This window comes from Capra hircus, chromosome 21 (assembly GCF_001704415.2).
Source record: "Capra hircus breed San Clemente chromosome 21, ASM170441v1, whole genome shotgun sequence".
Classification (NCBI taxonomy): Eukaryota; Metazoa; Chordata; class Mammalia; order Artiodactyla; family Bovidae; genus Capra; species Capra hircus.
In genome coordinates this window covers 21,946,117-21,963,637 of record NC_030828.1, presented here as the reverse complement: position 1 = coordinate 21,963,637, position 17,521 = coordinate 21,946,117, and the positions used below count along the sequence as shown (strand labels likewise).

Genomic DNA, 17,521 nt, shown 5'->3' with positions numbered 1-17,521 from the left:
TAAAATTCATATATTTGACAACAACAATAAAAGACAATCAACTGAGAAACTACACAATTGTTTACTAAATTAGGCAACATCAATATATTTCATCTAACTGAAATAGTAGATTTAATGAAGATTCTGGCTACAACAGAATTATCCTATTAATAAAAAGGAATGAGACCCATATGAAAATAGTTAAATGAATAATAAATTCATACTTATGACAGAAGAATCCTATAAAGCTACTGATTCTTCCCAAATTACAGTGGATTTAACTCCAATACAGGCTTCCCTGTTGGTTCAGACTGTAAAAGAGTCTGCCTACAATGCAGGAGACCTGGGTTCGATCCCTGGTTTAGGAAGATCCCCTGGAGAAGGGAATGGCAAACAATTCCAGTATTCTTGCATGGAAAACTCCATGGACAGAGGAGCCTGGTGGGCTATAATCTATGGTGTCGCAAAGAATCAGACATGACTGAGTGACTTGCACTCACTAACTCCAATACAAACAAACTCTCCCCCAAATTCGAGAGTAGAACAAAATCATTCTAAAATTGATACGGAAGAAGAATGGGTTAAGGAAGTTTTCTTTAATGGGGCATAATGAGAAAAAGGATTAACCTTATCAGACACTATTAAAACATATAAAGCTATAAAATGAAGTCAGTGCTGTAACAGGGCAAGTAAGGATAGATAATCAAAAACAGACAGTGCAAAGATATGATAAAGGTGAGAGTATAAATCAACTGGGAATAAAAAGAATCATCCACATAAAAAGATGCTGGAATAATGACTATATGGAGAGTTATGTCCACCAGGGAAGCCCTAAGAGTAATATTTTAAAACCCAACACATTCATTACCATTTGAGGCACCAATTCCTTACTATTAAAACTGTTAAAGGGAAAAATCAAGCACTTATACTGCCCTTCCAATAAGAACTGTATCTTATAGTAGTGACAAGCCTAACTGTTGAAGAAACTTCTACTTTACAGAAGAACACTAACTACTGCATGGAGAAAAGTGAAATGAATGAGGAAACCTCATTTCCTAATACTAGGGAGAACTGTTACTTTAGATACGGATTATCAAGTGGTGCTATAAAGGAAGGGACTTCCCTGGTGGCTCAGACAGTAAAGCGTCTGTCTACAATGCAGGAGACCCGGGTTTGATCTCTGGGTTGGGAAGATCCCCTGGAGAAGGAAATGACAACCCACTCCAGGACTATTGCCTGGAAAATCCCATGGACAGAGGAACCTGGTAGGCTACAGCCCATGGGGTCGCAAAGAGTCGGACACGACTGAGCCACTTCACTTTCACTATAAAGAAAGGGAAGGAGGGAGAAAGAGAAAGCTTAGGTGAACAGCTTATGGTGAATTAAACATTTGCAGGGACTTCCCTGGGGGTCCAGTAGTTAAGACTCCACACTTCACCGAAGAGGGTGCAGGCTGATCGCTGGCTGGGGAACTAAGGTCACAAATGCCCTGGGGCACAGCCAAATAGATAGATAGATAGATACACTTTAAACACACACACACACATTTATATTATGCCAAGGGCCACAAGGTCACCTTCTAGTCATATGAGGAGAACATAAAAGTTCTAGTGGAGTAATCAGATGGTCATCACCCTAACCCAGTAGTCAATCTGAGCATCTGTAACGGTGGGCCAATCAGACATCATGTATTTTCTGATGTGATTTGTGACTCGCCAATGATACAGCCTAACCCAAAACATCTAACTTTAATCCATGTTGGATGTGATTTCTAGTTTATAGGAAATCAGCAGATAGAGGGGAAAAGCTCAATGACACCACAAGGAACCTGTAAGATGAGTCCAGAAGTTGGGACCAAGTAAGTGGTCAGGTCTCTTCAACAACTCGGTGTAATATAAAAGGTGGGGGTGGGCAGGCTAGTTTAAAGGCAAGGTAAGGGTCATGACAAGCAGGTGCAATGCAGGAGACATTTCTAGGATCCTTGGGGATATTGGTATGGTATGATACAGCTATTAGATTAAACAAAGTACTGAAATGGAAACATGAAGACCACTGGCTGCAGAAAGTCTATTGCCAAACAGTATGTACTTATGGTGGTTCCTCAAAAAATTAGGGACAGAATTACTGCATGACCCATCAAGTTCACTCCCCAAAATAACTGAAAGCAGGAACTCATCGATATGTGTACCCATGTTTGTACGCTGCGTTATTCGCAATAACCCAGAGGCGGAAGCAATCCAAGTGTTCACCAGTGGATGAACGGATAAACTAGATGTGGTGTGTGCATACATGGGATATTACTCAGCCCTAGGAATGAAACTCTGATACATGTTACAACATGGATGAACCCTGAAGACACTGTATTAGGTGAAATCAGCCAGTGACAAAGTGTAAGTACTCCATGGTTCCACTTGCATGAGGGACCTGGGGTAGTCCAAAGGCAATGGTGGTTGCCAGAGGCTGGGGAGGAGGAAATGAGTTTAACGTCTGAAGTTTTAGCTTTGGAAGATGAAAGGGTTCTAGAGGTTGACAGAGATGGAGACTGTAGAAAAATGTGAAGATACTTAATGCCACTCAATTGTACACTTAAAACTGATTAAATTGGTAAATGTAATATATACTTTATAATTTTTTAAAAAACCATTATGTACTGTATAATCTAATTTCAGTGGGAAAATGTAATTATATACACAGATAGATCGGGGGAGGACAGCCAGACAGGGGAGGGAGAGAGGGAGGAGGAGAGGGAGGGGGAGATAAAGAATCTGGAAGGACATGTACTAACATGTTATAGTAAGTGATCTCTAGCTGTGGAGGCACTAGCTAATTTTCCATACTCTATATACTGCCTCTGTAATAAGACAGGATGTTGAGAAAATAGGAAAAAACATAAAAATTGATTTGATTGCACAAAAATATGAAATGTTTACAATTTTAAAAATATTCAATAAAGAGAAAAAGACTAGAAAAAACGATATGCAATAAGCATGAGCGATCAAAACTTAATTCCCAAACACATTAGAAAGCTCTTATAAAATTTTTTTTAATTCTAAAACCCAGAGAAATAGGCAACAGACATAAATTCAGTGAAGGCAAAGTTCAAGTGTTCAAAACACACTTGGAAAAGAAAAAGGTAACCATGAATGAAATAAATTATAACTAAAATACCAATATAAAATATCACTCTCCCACAATCAGATTGTTGAAAGCCTAAGAAGTACTATCATATGCTCCTGTGATGTTAAAATCTGATCATATCTTTCCGGAGGGCAATTTAACAATGTGGATCATGAGCCTTTAAAAGTTAACAATCATGGGACTTCCCTGGTGTGCAATAGGTAAGAATCCGCCTGCCAATGCAGGCGACACGGGTTCCATCCCTGATCCAGCAAGACTGCACATGCCTCAGGGCAACTGTGCCCGTGTGCCACAAATGCTGAGCCCACGCGCCTAGAGCCTGCGCTTGCAACAAGAGAAGCCCCCTCAATGAGCAGCCCACACACCACAGCGAAGAGGAGCCCTGGCTCCCAGCAAGTAGGGAAAGCATGGGCGCAGCAACCAAGACCCAGCATAGCCAAAAACAGAGACAAAAAAGTTACTAGTCACAGTACTATGACTCACTCACACATGAAACAGAGGAATCTCAAAAGCATAACGCTAAGTGAAAGAAATATAAGAGAGTGTATACGACATAATTCCACTTATTGTGAAATTCTCAAACAGACAAAGCTCGCCTACGGTGGGGGAAAAAATGAAAAGGTGGCTGCAGCGATGGCCGGAAAAGAGCCTGGGAAGGAGCAAGAGTGAACTTTCTGGAAAGACAATATTCTAACCTTGACAGAGGTTTGACTTACACAGATAAATGTATGCATCTGTCAAAACTCAGCAAATGCACAATAAATGTTTATGCATTTGACTGCACATAAATTTTATCTCATAAGAAAAATCTAAATACTGAACTCTAATTAATGATATACACGCTGCAATATTTTAGGCAAAGTCTGCTGCTGCTGCTAAGTCACTTCAGTCGTGTCCGACTCTGGGCGGCCCCATAGACGGCAGCCCACCAGGCTCCTCTGTCCCCGAGATTCCCCAGGCAAGAATACTAAAGTGGGGTGCCATTTCCTCCTCCATAGGCAAAGTACAGATGTCTGCAATTACTTTAAAATGCATCAAAGGAAAGGAGGTAGAGATGGCAAGAGACTGACACACAGTTGCCTCCTGGTTTCTGCAGGGCACTGCTTTCAAGACACCAAGTCCATGGATGCAAAAGTCCCTTATGTGAAAGGCACCAAAGTTACACATAACCTAAGTACAGCCTTCTGTATGCTTGTACTTTGAATGGTTTCTAGATTACTTCTACTACCTAATACTATGTAAATGTTACATAAATTGCTGGAAACACAATGTAAAGGCTATGTAAGTCGTTACCACAAGGCAAATTCAAGTTTTGCTTTTTGGAACTTTCTGGATTTCCCCCATCACCCCCTCTCACACCCTCATTGGTTGAATCCCCAGAGGTAGAACCCATGGAAACAGATGGCTGAGCATATATGATAAAGTACAGTAAAGAACATATATGATATGCAAGTAGAGTAAAATGCTACCATAAAATACAAGAGTTGGGGGTATACAAACTGTTTTGTTCACTGCAAAATTCCTTCAAGAATTTTGAGATATTGTCTAATGAAATGTTAGAAATACTAAATAATAGTCAACAGCTACAAGGCAGTCCTCTGGAGTCCTGGAATATTCTCTCCTGGTCTGGGTGGTCATTACATGCAACATATATGGGTGCAATTCAATCAAGCCATACTCTCTAAGAGTCTATATACTTTGCTAACTACATTTATACCTCAAAAAATGTTTAAATAAACAGCATTCAGAATAGGACTTTAAAGCATATGTAATTAATATACTCAGAAAGATAACAGAGTATGCTCTAACCAAAAAAGAAAGAAAACCATGAATTAGCAGTTATAAAAAGCACACACCATAAATCTTAAACACAGAAACTGCCCCATTTAAAAACTCAATGGGCTAGATAGCTGAGCAGACCCTGAGGAATGAATCAGTGAGCTAAGAGAGTTCAAAAACCTTTACAAATGACAGCATAGATGGGGAAGTACAAGTAGTAAAGAAATACAGCACAAAGATGTGCCTAACGCCCATTGTGGGAGCAAGCTGCAGAAAAAGTGAGGAAATGGGGGCGTGACAATTCAAAGAGTAACAGCTAAATGTTTCCCAGAACTAATAAAGAACAAATAAAGAATAAAACTATGAAAAAATATCTTTAATTAGTTATTTAAAGTAACCTACATGAACGCAAGGAAACATACCACCATTTTACGCGTAGCTATCTCCTGATTATGCAATTTAAGTGATCCATGTCCTTTTTCAAGTTTTCTAAAAAGAATATTACTTTTGTAATGAGAAAAATAAAAGCTTACTTTTTTGTTTTGGTTTGTGGGGCTTTTTGTTTTCTCTTTCATTTTTAATTGGAGGGTAATTGCTTTACAATATTGTGTTGGTTTCTGCCGTACAACAATGTCAAGCAGCTGTAAGTATACATAGGTCCTCTCCCTCTTGAACCTCCCTCCCACCCCTCCATGCTGTCACAGAGCATGGGTTGAGCTCCCTGTGTTATAGAGTAACTTCCTATTAGCTATCTATTTCACATATGGTAATATACATGTAAACATGAATGAAATAAATCCAGAACCAAGAGACAAGAAAGGCTTTTCTAAAAAACTCCCCATCCTCTCTTTCCTCTGGCTCCTATCCTATGCTATGATAGTAAACCTGTTGCTGAAAGAAGTTACCACAAACTTGGGAAGTCATTTGATCTCTTTAAAGTTCTGCTTCTTTTAGGTCTTCAACAGGGAAAATAAACGCTGTCCTTCCTACTTCATAGGAGTTTGGAGAACATCAAATGAGATAATGGATAAAAACTGCACTCAGTAAAATCTGATTTCTCTTGAGATCAAATAAATATTTTCCCTTTTAATGAAGATTTCCGTGGAGAGAAACAATTCTGAGACTCACAGTCCGAGAGAACAAACTTCTTGTTACCAAAGGGGAAAGAGGGGAGGGATAACTCAGGAGTTTGGGATTAGCAGATACAAACTACTACATACAAAATAAACAGCAAGGTCCTACAGCACAGGGAACTATATCCACTAACTTGTAATTCACTACAATGAAAAAGGATATATACAAACGCATTCACTTTGCTGTACCCCAGAAACCAACACAGTGGAAAGCAACACAAAGTGCACACCAACACACAGTGCAAACCAACTGTATTTCAATTTTTAAAAAACAGCACCCAGTCACCTGGACAGCACAGCACAAACGGAGGCAGGCTATCAGTTCTGAGCCGCAGACCCGGCCCGGCGCCCCTCACCCCCCGAGCCAGCTCCACTCCCCAGCCGGTAGGCGGGCCTTGCCTCCCGCCCCAGAGCACAGCCTGCGTCCCAGACCACCGCGACGCCACACCTGACGCCACACCTCGTGCCTGGCCCAGCACCACAGCCCCGAGTCACGCCCCACGCCCAGCTTCTCCTCGCGCCGCCAGTGCATCTTCCTCCTAAAACTTCATAGGCTATATTCATCCTGCAACCACAGTGTTGAGAATGAAGATGCTGAGGTTCAGAGGATGGACTCCGAAAGCCTCGACCTGGCTTCCAAGCCTCCCCTCCTGCCCCCGTCAACTCCTCCCTGTGAACAGCCAACTCCAGCTCTAGCGCAGGCCCAGCCCCTCCAGCCTTCCGCCCTCTGGGCCCAGACCAAGATCCCGCCTGCGCCCTGAACACCCACTCCACCCCTCAGGCGCCACCCTCACTTCCAGGTCAGAGGCCCCACCTTTCCAGGGAAGACTACTTCTGTCCTGAGGGCAGGGCCTCCTGCTTGGCTCCAGATCTTCTGTCGGAGGCACTCAGATCAACCTGCCAATCATTTCAGTCGGTAAAATAAACCTTCTCTGCCTAACAATTTTATAGTAATTATTGCTCTGGGTTTTCTTTATAGTTTTAATATCTATATGCATGTGCATATCACATACATTCCTACATAATATACTGCTTAGCTATTAATCTTTAAAAGGGTCACACTTTACAAATTCTTCTCTAAGTTTTCTTTCAACATTGTTTTGAGACTGATCTATGTTGACACCTGTAGCTATAAGCCATTCATTTTTTCGCTTGTTTTCCCTGAACTTTAAACTTTTTCTTTTGTATTAGGGTGTAGCCAGTTAACAATGTTGTGATAGTTTCAGGTGAACAGCAAAGGGACTCAGCCACACACATGTATCCATTCTCCCCCAACCCCCACTGCCATCCAGGCTGGCACATAACACTGAGTTCCATGTTAATCCATCTATTTCCAAAGCCAAAAAGCATTCTTTTGCATAGTACAATGTATTCATCCATTATGTTGCTAAGGGACACCTTTATCAAAAAGGTTGCTATTATCAATAAAAGCAATGCTCCTATGAACATTCTTGTACATATCTCAGCACACATGTATTTCTAGGCTTAAAACTGCCAGGTCACAGGGTCACATGTTTAGCTCTCCTTGGTAATGACAATGGTTTTCCAAGCAGTTGAACTGATTTACACTTTTACTTACACTGTTGAAGAATTCCTCAAAAATACTGTCTGGCTTTTAGAAGACATGGAAGCAACCTAAACATCCATCAACAGAGGGATGGATAAACAAGGTGTGGTGCACATATACAATGGAGTATACTCAGCCATTAAAAAGAATGGAATAATGCTATTTACACCAATATGGATTGGATCTAGAGACCATCATACTGAGTGAAATAAGTCAGACAGTGAAGGAGAAATACCCTATGATATCCCTTACATGTATAATCTAAAAAATGATACAAATAAACTTAAAAAACAGGAAGAGACCCACAGACTTGGAGAACAAACTTATGGTTGCGGGGGTCAGGGGAGGCATGGGGGGCAGGGGTAACTGGGGAGTTTGGGACAGACACACACTGATGGGTTTGAAATGGACAGCCAACAAGGACCTATTGTATAGCACATGGAACTCTACTCAGTGTTGTGTGGTGGCCTGGATGGGAGGGAGATCTGGGGGAGAATGGATATATGTGTATGTATGGCTGGGTCACTTCACTGTTCACTTGAAACTGCCACAACACTGTTAATCAGATATACCTCAATACAAAATAAAAAGTTAAAAATACTGTAAGGCTTTTAAACATTTGCCCATTTGGTGGGTATAAAATGTTATTTCATTGTGGTTTTAATTTGCATTTCTCCAATGAGGCTGACATCTTTTCACACATTTATTGGCCATTTGGTTTCCTCTTTAATGAGCTCCTTGTCCAAGTCTTTGCTTATTTTTCAATTAAGCTTTTTCTTATCTATTGTAGGAGTTCTAGATACAGTCTGAATACTAACCCTTCATTGGTATTAGGCATCTTTCAGTTTATGGTTTCCTTCCTTTTCACTCTCTTTTGTTGAGAAGTTCTTTATTTTAACCTAGTTGAATTTATCACCCCTTTCCTTCCCGTAAATGCTTTGCATAACTTAGCGCAAACAGGAGACTGTTCTTCATTTGGGCTTCCCTGGTGGCTCAACGGTAAAGAATCCACCTGCCGATGCAGGAAGCACTGGGTTCAATCCCTGGGACGGGAAGATCCCTTGGAGAAGGAAATGGCAACCTACTCCAGTATTCTTGCCCAAGAAATCCTATGGACAGAGGAGACTGGCAGGCTACAATCCATGGGGTGGCCAAAGAGTCGGAGGTGACTTAGCGACTGAACAACAGAACCCAGAGACCATGATGACACATTTATAATTCCTTTTAATACACTGTTAAAATGAAAACTTCAAAAAAGGAAGTTATATAGACAATTAACACATGAAAACATTCACAAAATGACTAGCCATCAAGGAAATTAAAATCAAAACCACAAGGACATATCACCACACACCCACCAGAATGGCTAAAATTAAAAGACTGATAACATGAAACTGGGGCAAGGATGTAGACCAACCAAACTTTCATTATACACTGCTGGCGGGAAGGTGAAACTGGGGAGCCCTGAAGAAAGGTCAAGCAGTTTCTTAGAAAGCTAAACATATTGGATAATAGCTATCCTATGACCCAGCAATTCCAGTTCTTGACATTAACCCAAGAAAGATGAAAGTACATGCCCACGTAATAATTTATACCAAAATATTCATAGCAGCTGTACTCTTAATAGCCGAAAATGAAATGCAGGCCTAGCATCCATTGACAAGAGAATGAGTAAGTGAACTGTGATCCAGTCACACAACAGAATACGACTCAGCAAGAAAAAGCCACCTACTGACTCATGTGACACAGACGAATCTCAAACTACTCTGCTGAAGCCTCGACAAAAGAATGCGTTCAGGATTCTACCTCTACGAAGCCTAGAATAGGCAAAAACAATTTATAATGGAAAAAATATAAGAACTGTGGTTGTTCATGGGTAGGGTTAGGAATGGAGAAGGAGCACAGAGAACTTTCTGGGGTGACAGTAATATTCTGTATCTTGACAGAGATTCTGCGTTACACAGGCATACACATTTGTCCAAAAAAAAAGAGAGAGACAAATTTTGAATTCTAAGTGATATGCATAGTAAAGTGTTTAGTTAGTAAAGTATATTGATGTATGCAACTTACTTGGAAATGGCTCCAAAAATAAAACAGATTTCTGGGTGGATAGAGAAATGATAAAGCAAACAAAGGCAAGTGTTACCTAGAGAATCTTGGTGGTGGGTACACATGTGAGAATTCTTTCAACTTTGCTATACGTTTGAAATTTTTCAAACTAATAAAACATTAGGGGAAAGATGAAAATATATTTTTAAAAGGAAGAGATTTGCTTTAAAAAATAAGCAGATACAGGGTTTCCCTGGCAGTCCAGTCCACACTGCCAACGTAGGCGGCTTGAGTTCGACCCCTGGTCGGGGAACTAAGATCTCCCAGGCTGTGCGGCACAGCCAAAAAAAAAAAAAATTAAATAAAAGCAAATATATTTAAGCAAAGTTTGTCCTTGAGAAAGATAACTGAAAGAAAAAGATCAATCCTTACATGTACTGGTGCTTTGGAATTTACAAAACATACGCACATAGACTATTTTAAATGATCTTCACCAAAATCCAGGTATTCTAGTCTCATTTTATGCTTGAGAAAATGTGGGTCAGAACTTGCTAAATATCACACAGCTGGTACCTCATGGTGCTGGCTTTAAAAACAAACACCTATGGCTCCTCCACTTCTCTTCTTTCCAACACACCTCACTTGGGAGCTGCTGTAAACCTCAAACGTGTGAAGACCACATGTAAACTGCCCATGGGCCTCCAGCCCTTTGCGTGTCCCAGGAGCAAAGGACAAGGCTGAAGCAGCGCCGCACTGACGAGCAGGACACGAAAGGGAGATGCGCGTCGACAGGCAGCCAGCACGACCTTAATCGAAGGTGAATTTTCAACCCACACGGAAGAAAAGCTGACCATCCTCGCCCTGTCCATGGGGGTTCTCCAGGCAAGAATACTGGAGTGGGTTGCCATGCCCCTCTTCAGGGATCTTCCCGACCCAGAGACTGAACCCAGGTCTCCTGCATTGCGGGCAGACTCTTCACTGTCTTAGCCACCAGGGAAGTCTTGGGGTTCTTTGAGCCCATCCAGAAAGTGTGGGGAAAGCTGAGCTTGCCTTCCCGTCTACACAGATGAAGCCTGTAGCAGAGAAACTCCAGCACAAGACTTGTCAAAACAGCTCTCTCACAAGATACTCCAGCACTCATCTTATAGAGCAGAGCAAAAGCAGAGCAGAGGGACGGGACCCAGGCACGTTTGCTCAACCCTGACACGGCCAAAATGAGAGGCAAAAGCTTTACTAATCACCCTGCGGATTAATCACTGGCTTCAGGGTATTTTGGCTTTTTGTTAAAGCATAACACACCCCAATAATTTCTGTTAAATTTAAACAGGTGAGATAGATCCATGGAATAGAAATAAAAGCACTTTCAGCCTTAGAGACGGGTGTATTTATCCAAACACCTACTCAGTGTGCCAAACGCTTTGCAAACTGTACTGAAACCAGTACATAGCCCTTGCCCTCCAGAGGCCTATCATCAAGCAGCAGGCTTGGGAGAGAAATCTGAGCCCATGAGAGCTATAGGGGAGGTCCCAAGAGTAGAGGAGAGTGCAAGCACAACCAAGAGCTCAAGGCAGGATGTGTATGTGTGGAACTGGGGGCAGAAGAAGGGGTGAGGGGTTGCCCTCCAGGCTGGCTCCTACGGAGGTCCTAGCTAAGGAAGGCTACCTGCAGCCTGAGCAGGAAAGGGAGGAGAAAGCAGCCCTGAGGGATGCCTGCCGACTGATTATAGGAGTTAAGAGGGGAGATTAGAGGGCCTCACAGAATGCCTGATTGGAGGCATTACCTGGGACAGGGCCAAATATAGCTGCAACTTCCGCAAACACGAGAACCTAAGCTAGGGCTGGAACCAATCTCCCCAGTAAATCAAGACTTGAAATTTTCATAACAGATTCAGGATGCCTGCTTAAAGCCCAGGTGGTCCCATGATGCTCAAAGCTGAGTGGGAGGCCAGAGAATGGTGGATCTAACACTGGGAGAGGTGGTTGGTTATCAGAGCAACCAGCCAGGAGATAAGCACTAGGAACAATGGATTTGCATCCCCGCTTAACTGTCTGGCCCTGGGTGAGTTTCTAACCTCCGCACCTTATCTGCAGAAGGGAAATGACACCAGCCACCTCACAGGGCTGAAGAGAGATAAGGTCCACAAGGCATCCAGCAAGGTGCCTACAGTACAGGAGGCATCGAGGAAAGCCAGGTGCAACTCAGCCGAAGAGCTTGCACTCCCAGACCTCAGAGTCCGAGGCCTCCTACCACCGACCCCTGTGCGCAGAGAAACCAGGCAGGAGCCACCAACAGTGGACACACCCAAGGCTTACCCATGCGCCAGTCACCTTCTCCCTCTGTTCTCTGATTTCTTTTTAATTTTTAAAAATACTCTGTCCTTTAAGGCATTTTAGGTAATTCTCAGATGACTCCCTCACCCCATGGCCTCACATCCCGAACCATCCCCTACAGAAGAACCCAATCCAAACAGGCAAGCAGTCCAAGGGGTCGCCAACATCACAAGACACTTGACAGGGAACGTTTGTGCCAGAAGGGGCCGAACACTCACTCACTTCAGAAGGAGAAGGTCAAGGCCCGGCTGAGAGTAGGTCTGAGCTGACAGAGCTGTGACCTTCATCACATCACTCTTTTACAGTCATGGTGGTAATGACATTAAGCACTAAAAAAAAAAGTGTATAATACAAAGTATTTTATGTATATAATAGGCATCCAAGAAAATTTTAAAAGCAGTTATCTTTATAGCCAGGTTTAGCAAGATAATGAGATTCTATACAGCAAAAGGCATAAGAACACAAGGATTAAAGAACTCAGAGCCCATGAGCTCAAGATAAAATTCTAGTCACTTGCTTCAGGAACAGAAAGTTGGGTCCCATTTTCTCAACTACACTTTTACAGGGAAACTTTCAGTAATTTATATAATCTATAATTCAAGGGTCAATGACCCTACTGGGGGGTGGGGCGGGGGGAGCGGGGAGAGTGGTCACCCAGGTCTCACAAAAAGAAAACTTCACTTTCTTTTAGGGAAATACAAGAGTTGGATTAATCCGCTCTGTATATTAACAACAGACAACAAATTTTACTCCAGAGCAAGGAAACACTAAGAAACCAGCAAATTTTGATGGCCTAGGGTGATTCATGTCACCAGTTTTATGGAGGATGGTGGGCTGGCGGGGAAAAGGAGGGAGAAAAGACTAGGAAGAAGGGGAAGGTGGTGAAAAACAAGAGAAAACTAGGTGGAAGGAAAGAAAATGACACAGCAAATACTAGAGAAGGACAAACGGCGAGTCAGCCTGAGAGCTGACGGCAGTAATCCCTGGTTAGAGGTCAGCGTTGGTCGCGCTGTTACCGGTCACCTCTGTGTACTGCCCACCCGGCCGCGCTAATCCTGAAGTCTTCACAGGGAAATCTGGGCTCACCAGAGTGAAGATGGATTATTTCCTGGGTATAAAAGCGTTAAAAGAGGAATACCAGACCCTTCCAAAAACTCAAGTCTAAATTCTACAGCCTTCACTCTAGTTAAAACTAGCTTCTATTTCTCCTTTACTAGGACTGGCTGGATTTTCCACTTCTAACAGCCTAGTTCACACAATTCTCCAATTTAACCAATGTCTGTGGAAGGCCTACGGGGGGGGGGACACAGCAGAACAAAACAGAGGGGCTGCCCCTTCACAGGGCTGATGAGTGACACAGTGGGAGGGGCGGACCCACCTTTAGCTGTTCCCTGTGGGTCTCCAAAAAGGGAGCGGGGGAGCAGAAGGTCTTCTTGGACACTCCCGCCCCCACACTCAGATCTTTCAAGGGCGACTCAGAGTCCTAGCCAAGGAGAAGGAAAACCGAGTAAATCTAAAGACTGACAAGAAAATATTAAATGTTACAGTTAAAGTGCACCCTGATTCAAAACAAAACAAAACTCTAAGTGTTCAAACTGAACACTGCATTCATTATCTGTAACCACAGAGACTATAACTCCTGAAATGAATAAACAGCCAGCGTATTTTTAGTAAGACTTAAATGAGTTCATAAAGATGAGCCAACCTCCTGTATTACGAGATCCTGAAGTACCTTTGGAATCATTAAGAAGCAAATTATATTTATTGAGTTGTACTGTTCAGTATATTTCTTGCACTTTGAATACTGGTTATCTCATGTGAGGAGTTATGACTTAACATGTGGCCTGCCTCAGATATACCTCAATAAATGGGCTCCATAATCAAACACGTTTGGGAAGTGTTGCACATTCTAAACACGGCTTGGAGGTTCACAATGTGTTTTAGGAAACTAAGTTTTCTGACAAATCCTGTATTAAAGAAATCTGACAAATTTAGCCTGAGCCAGTATTAGGGGGGGCGGCGGGGGGACACAGCAGAACAAAACAGAGGGTCAAGTCTAACTTGACCACAGAAACTTTATTCATTTAATACTTATTAATGGTCCACAAATTGCTTCATGGAACACACATGGGATACGCTACAGGTGCATGGGACGCACTGCTTAATTAATCTGAAAATGCAACTGATTATCAATCTCCCAAGCATTCTGATGAACTGGTGTTTACTACATGGTATAGAAATACAAAAACTTCCCCAGTGAACTTCTGACTGGAATTCACTCAATAAGCTGACTTACTAGATTTTAATAAGAAGTTATTTTTTAATGAGCTAAAATGGGATCTTCGTATGTTTATACAAGGGAATTCACTGTGTAATAATTTGACTTTGCTACATTGCTGAAAGCTTATCTTCTCTAAACATGGGTTTTTAAATTTCCAGAACATACTGAGTATCTTAATTTCAGAAGATTCATTCCCTTAAAGAGAAAAATAGTGAATTAAAAATATGCTGATATTTACCTCTGCCCATCACTTGACAGGGCGCGACCTGATGACTAAACCACCACCATCACTTGATTTGGGCTTCCCTGGTGGCTCACTAGACAGGCCTAATTACAAAACTGAGATGTGGCATCAACATGTTGGAGTTCATGAATAACAAGCATGGTACTATTAATTCTGCGGCTGTGGTGTTATTTATAATTTGGCTCCTCCTCTTGAAAAACTAACCTTAATCCTGCACCGGAGGTTTTATGGAATCCAATTCCAGTGGCTGAAAAAGTTTCATCATTCCGTTAACGACAAAAATCAAACTCAACATTTATTTAGCAACTATTACATGCATGCCACTGGATTAAGCACTGTAATGATGAATGTATTCTTCTGGGTCCCCACTCAAGACAATGGTCTGACAAGACTCTTAGAAACTCAGGGGTCCTCCTGACAATGTGGGTGGCAGAGAGCAAACTGCTGCACTGGAGATGCTTACAAGACACCTGGGTGAATTTAGGACATCCACAACTGCCCCCAGTAGGCCAATAAGACACAAGACTTCTTGAAAAGCTACTGGTGTTAACTAAAAACTTACTATTACTTAATGCAAGATAACCAATATCAGATCTGGGTCAAAAACTCGAAAGCAGTTAAAGCTTCGCTGTTCAACTTCACCTGTGTAACACTTTAAAAAAAAAGAAAAAGTCAGTTAGGTAGCTTAACCCACAAGCATTACAACGGTATTAAGTGCAGCTTAGGTAAGTAGTTCACAACTATCACAGGGTTCTTCAATGACTCTGTAGGACTCCCAAATGTGATGAACAGAGTGAACCTGAATTTTCAGAGCGAGTAGGAGAGGGGGAGAGTGTTGCATCTACATTATGCAACACTGAAAAAGACTTTTCACTTTCATGTAGAAAAAGCATGATGACTGCTGGAAATTTAAGACAGAAAATGAATCAATTTCTAATCCTCTAACTGGAAGATCTAGTAGTAAGCAAGAAAATCAAGACAATTCTACAAATGACACAGCAGCAAAGAGACTGATGAGCCTCAACAATCTATACAGCCGTGCATACAGGAATATTTCCCCCTAGATTAATACACAAACAAAAGCATGAATTCCAGCTCTAAAATTTCAAATCAGAGAACCAGAAAGCGTCTGCAGTCTGTCTTCATGAACTTTTTTTCCTTTTTAAAAAAAGGAAAAACACCTTTCCTTTAGAAAACCTTAACAAAGATGAAGCCCAGAAACTTTGGCAAAACACAGCCAAGGCAACAGGCGCTGGAGAAGACACGCAATTTTAAAAAGTTACCAAATGTCCCAGTAAGACTGGTTGATAAATTAACTTCGTTCTGCTGAACGCTTCAAAAACTGCGTTTTTGATAGTATTTTCCAATTACACAGGCTTTAAGAACAACATGTATGCTAATAAACGGGGACCTCAAATACATGTGCAATGAAGCAAAGCTGATATTCCAGATTACATTTTAAATAGTCCAAAGAAAATGGAAAACTGCAACTGCAGGCTTGCGCAAAGCCCAAACCGGGAAAACACAACTGGGCGGCAGGGTCCAGTACCCCGGCTTCGCAGGCTGGCCGCCCTTCCCTTCCACCCAGAGAACCAGAAGAACAAAGTTCACACTGACTAAACGTTCAGGGTCGCGCCAGAATATCGAGGGGAGGGGAGGGGGAGGCGTCCTCCGCACCCGCTGTCTGGTAGGGAATGGATTCAAGCGCCTTGGTCAAGTTCACGGCGGTTCCTCGCCCCAGACGGCGCGACAGACGTGCCCCGGGAACCGACGCCGCGGTTCAGGGAGCGTCCTCCTGAACAACTCGGCTAAGCGGGGCCCTCAGGACCGGGGTCAGTCCTCCTCCCGGCGCCGCCCCGGCCAGGACGGTCCGCGGGCGTCCGTCAAAGCCGGGAGAGAGGGCACCGCGGCCGAGGACCGAGCCGCGCCCGGCCCTGCGGGAAGGCTGCCGCCCCGCGGGGCCCGGGTTTCACCGCGGACCGCAGCCCCGGAGCCGCCCGCCCGCCCGGCGCCCCTTTACCTTGCTGCCGCTGCCTCCGCGAGGCTCGGACTCTGCGAGGCTGGAGCCGGGGTCCCGGGTCGAGGCGGCCGTCTTCTGGCCGGGTGGGAGGCTCGGCCCGCCGGGCGGGAGCGGCGGCGCCGCGGGGCCCGGCACGTCCTCGGCCTCCTTGCCGCCGGGATACACCCCACGGCTCTCGGAAATGTGGATGCTCGGGGCGCAGCCCATGCTGGCGGCAGCGCCGCGGACACGCTGGCGGGCAGCCGCGATCCGGTCAGTAAACGGCCCGCCCGGCGCCTCGGGGCCGCCGCGTGCGCCGTGTCATCTCCGCCTGGGCGGGCGGCGGCGGCGAGCGCGGGTCTCCCGTCAGGAAGTGCGGCCGCCCCTTTTATCGCGGTGCGGGCGCGGCGGCGGCGGAGGCGGCGGGGAGGGGGCGATGGGGCGGGCAGCGCACCGCGGCCGCCCCTCCGAACATGCCTTTCCAGAGGAGGGAGCCGCCGGCCGTCTCCCCTCACATCGCCGCGCTCGCCTCTGCCGCGCCGCGCTTCCGGGGAATTTCAGGGGAGGAGATTTGCGCTCTCCGGGCCCGAGAGCCGACAAGTCCCCGCCGCGCGAGCGACGCCGCCCTCGCCGTGAGGCGGCGCGACCCCCCGGGGGAGGTGCGCTCCCGGCTACGCCCGCTCCGGCCCCGGAGGCGCTGTGGCCGGCGCCTCCAGAGGCCCCGGGCTCTCACGTCTCTCCGCCAGCCGCCCCACGGATAAATGCCCTTGGTCCGAGGGCTGGTGGCGGAGAAAGCTAGAACAGTTGAGCGGTGCAGGCCGGAGGAATCCCGCCGGGACAGCAAGGCCGTGTCCACCCCGGGAGGCACGGAGGGACGGAGGGACGCGGACCTGAGGCCGCGCCGTCGAGAAGCGCTGAAGCGGCGGCGCTCGCTCAGGAGCTGCGGGCAGCGCGGCGCGGCTCCGGCTCCGGCTCCGGCTCCGGCTCCGTATTCCGGGCCGGGTCTTGCCGGCAGCACGCCG

At 44.7% G+C, this 17,521-nt stretch overlaps 1 protein-coding gene across 3 annotated transcripts in view; it reads right to left on the bottom strand.

The window, feature by feature from the left end:
• The window catches only part of PDE8A (phosphodiesterase 8A), a 143,360-nt gene extending 126,500 nt beyond the window's left edge, over nt 1–16,860 (bottom strand). The window contains exons 1-2 of one of the 3 annotated variants that reach the window (XM_018066186.1): nt 16,521–16,570; nt 13,354–13,495 (exon numbers count right to left, since the gene is read on the bottom strand). Coding sequence is in view for 2 of the 3 variants with exons in the window: in XM_018066185.1 (XP_017921674.1) it covers nt 16,521–16,727 (207 nt within the window). In the remaining variant the exon portion in view is untranslated. Of the gene's footprint in view, nt 1–13,353; nt 13,496–16,520 lie in introns of all 3 variants that reach the window. The other 2 variants (XM_018066185.1, XM_018066184.1) reach the window with 2 other exon arrangements.